This window comes from Perkinsus marinus (assembly GCF_000006405.1).
Source record: "Perkinsus marinus ATCC 50983 genomic scaffold scf_1104296946742, whole genome shotgun sequence".
Lineage (NCBI taxonomy): Eukaryota > Perkinsozoa > Perkinsida > Perkinsidae > Perkinsus > Perkinsus marinus.
The window spans coordinates 1-2,227 of record NW_003210841.1 but is presented as its reverse complement, the minus strand read 5'-3'; the positions used below and the strand labels follow the sequence as shown (position 1 = coordinate 2,227).

Sequence of the window (2,227 nt, the reverse complement as noted above, 5' to 3'; positions counted from 1 at the left end):
CATGTCCGCAGCAAGTAACCGGCACTGGCTGCTCCGGGGCCTGCAGGAGCGTCTATTGGCCGGTACTGGGAGGTCAGCTCTGGGGGCTGGCGGCGTGACAGCTATACTTGTCCTAACTACTTGCACAATGGTGTACGAGTCTGTCTACTGTATGGGTATCCATGAAGCCTATATAGTAGCCGAACGGACCCGTGTGGTAGTGTGGGGGTGTCAATAGCAACGGCCAGTGCAGATGCTTGTCTGTTCGAAGGCTTGTAGTTTCTCGTGATCCTGCAGCTATTCCATCGCGGTATAGGGCAGGATGCATTATTGCTTTTCTCAGAGCATTCACGTCGTTTGCCTTCTGGCATTCTTATCGCTTCGTTGGCAACTTCCAGGCCTGTGCGGATCCATGGGTATACTACCAGCCCGGAATCGCATTAAAGAGCTCAGGGTGGGAAGGCAACCTGGTATGCCCACATGGTTTGCAGTCAGGGTCTCCTGTCCCGCGGCCTACAGCTTCCTCGGGTGTCCGAAGCGATGATTCATGCGGAGATCGCCAGCCATGCGTGGATGCGAGGGGACCTGTGGGGTTCAGGGCCGCACAGGGAGGCTCATGGCGATGTGCGTCGGGAGAGTTCGGTTTTCAATGGTATATTACTCTCTGAAGGAGATTAGCTACCCGGGCCGGGGCAGCTATGCCACAAGCCCCAGCGCAACTTATCCGCGTGAGTGAGATTGATTTCGCTATCGGGCAGATATGCCATCATTGGACTTTAACGAGGCGGTTCAGGTTATCAGAAAAAAACTCTGATGTGTACTCAGTAAATGCTTGCCGCCGGGAAGTGCCTCGCGGTGACATATCGGCCCCACGTATTCTATAATGATGGCATAGCTGCCCCGGTCGGAGAAACCAATTAGAATTGAGCATATGTTGAAATCGTGGCAACGAAAAAAATAGAGTACACTGAGACATATCTTGTAAGGTTTTGGCATAGCTGCCCCGGCTGAGGAAATCTATTAGTATTAAGGCTATCTTGGGATTGTGGCAAAAGAGGAAATTACTGTAGTGTAGAGCATATCTTAGGGTTCTGGCATAACTGCCCCAGTTGGAGAAATTGATCGGAATCAAGTACATCTCAGGATTGTGGCACGAGAGATCGAGTAGACTAAAGCATATCTTATAATGTTGTGGCATATCTGCCCCACTTCCGTACCATATTGCCTCAGGATATCTTCACTACCCGTCTGGTAAGGCTGTGTGATATTGGCCTGTCGTGTGCCCTCATTGGTATATTCCTCCCTCCACCCTTATCCACTCTATCACTGGCTGTCTGTTGGTTCACATATTGGATCCTTAAACGTAGCTGTGGTACCTTCCTTAACCTGCAGTGGGATCAGCTTCTTCTTGAGTGCACCGCTCTAGGATGTGCTCTTTCGGTACCTCCTCTACGTCTTGGTGCTATTTGGAGTCTTCGAATGTTGCTCTTCAAGTTGATATTATCGTCTGGTCTTTGCAAGGTTCTTTCGGGATGCCCCAAGTGGTCATCGTTGACGGCTATGGATTATCACTTCTGGACACAACCCTTGCCCACTATCATTGGCTATCACATAAATCGAAAGCTGACTCCTAGGATTAGCCGTTTAATGGTCTGGTTCACCTTGTTCGTACAGCTTTTCCCGGTTCCATGGCTCCTTCTCCTCCCTTATCCCTTCGAGGCGATAGGTGCCCTGTGGATCATTCTGTTGATGATATTGATCGCCTTCACAGGCAATTACGGCTTCTTCAATTATCTGACGTGTGCCCTCGCTTCCTCGGTATCTTACCATGGAACTTCTCGGGATGATCCTTATCGCCTCGTAGATGTGATTTCTATTTGTTATGGCCTTGTTGTTGGCCTCGGAGTTGCCCAGCCTCTATTGTACACCCTAGATCCCAGCCATCCAGCTTGTGCTTGGGCATCGACCGTGAGTCAACATTTGCGTCCTATGGCCGTTGGTAGTGGATATGGATTGTTCGCGCGTATGACAACGTTCCGCATGGAGCTCAATTTTGAGGCTGAGGTTTCACCCGGTGGTCCTTGGATCGAGATTGCCTTCAAACACAAACCAGTAGATCCTAAGAATCCACCCTACTTCCTTCCGGTTGGCCACATGCCCAGACTAGATTGGCGGATCTGGTTCGTTCCTCTTGGCCTTATGCGAGGTGCTCCGATGCCTACATGGGTTGATACGTTCATTGAGAGGA

General features: G+C 50.4%; 1 protein-coding gene across 1 annotated transcript; it reads left to right on the top strand.

Annotated features, from left to right (window-relative positions):
- Positions 1-1,458: 1,458 nt before the first annotated feature.
- Positions 1,459-2,185, top strand: Pmar_PMAR019397 (conserved hypothetical protein; the record flags this gene model as incomplete). Its single annotated transcript, XM_002779547.1, has 1 exon — positions 1,459-2,185. A coding segment is annotated over one exon (727 nt), but the record flags the coding sequence as incomplete, so codon positions are not given.
- Positions 2,186-2,227: the final 42 nt, after the last annotated feature.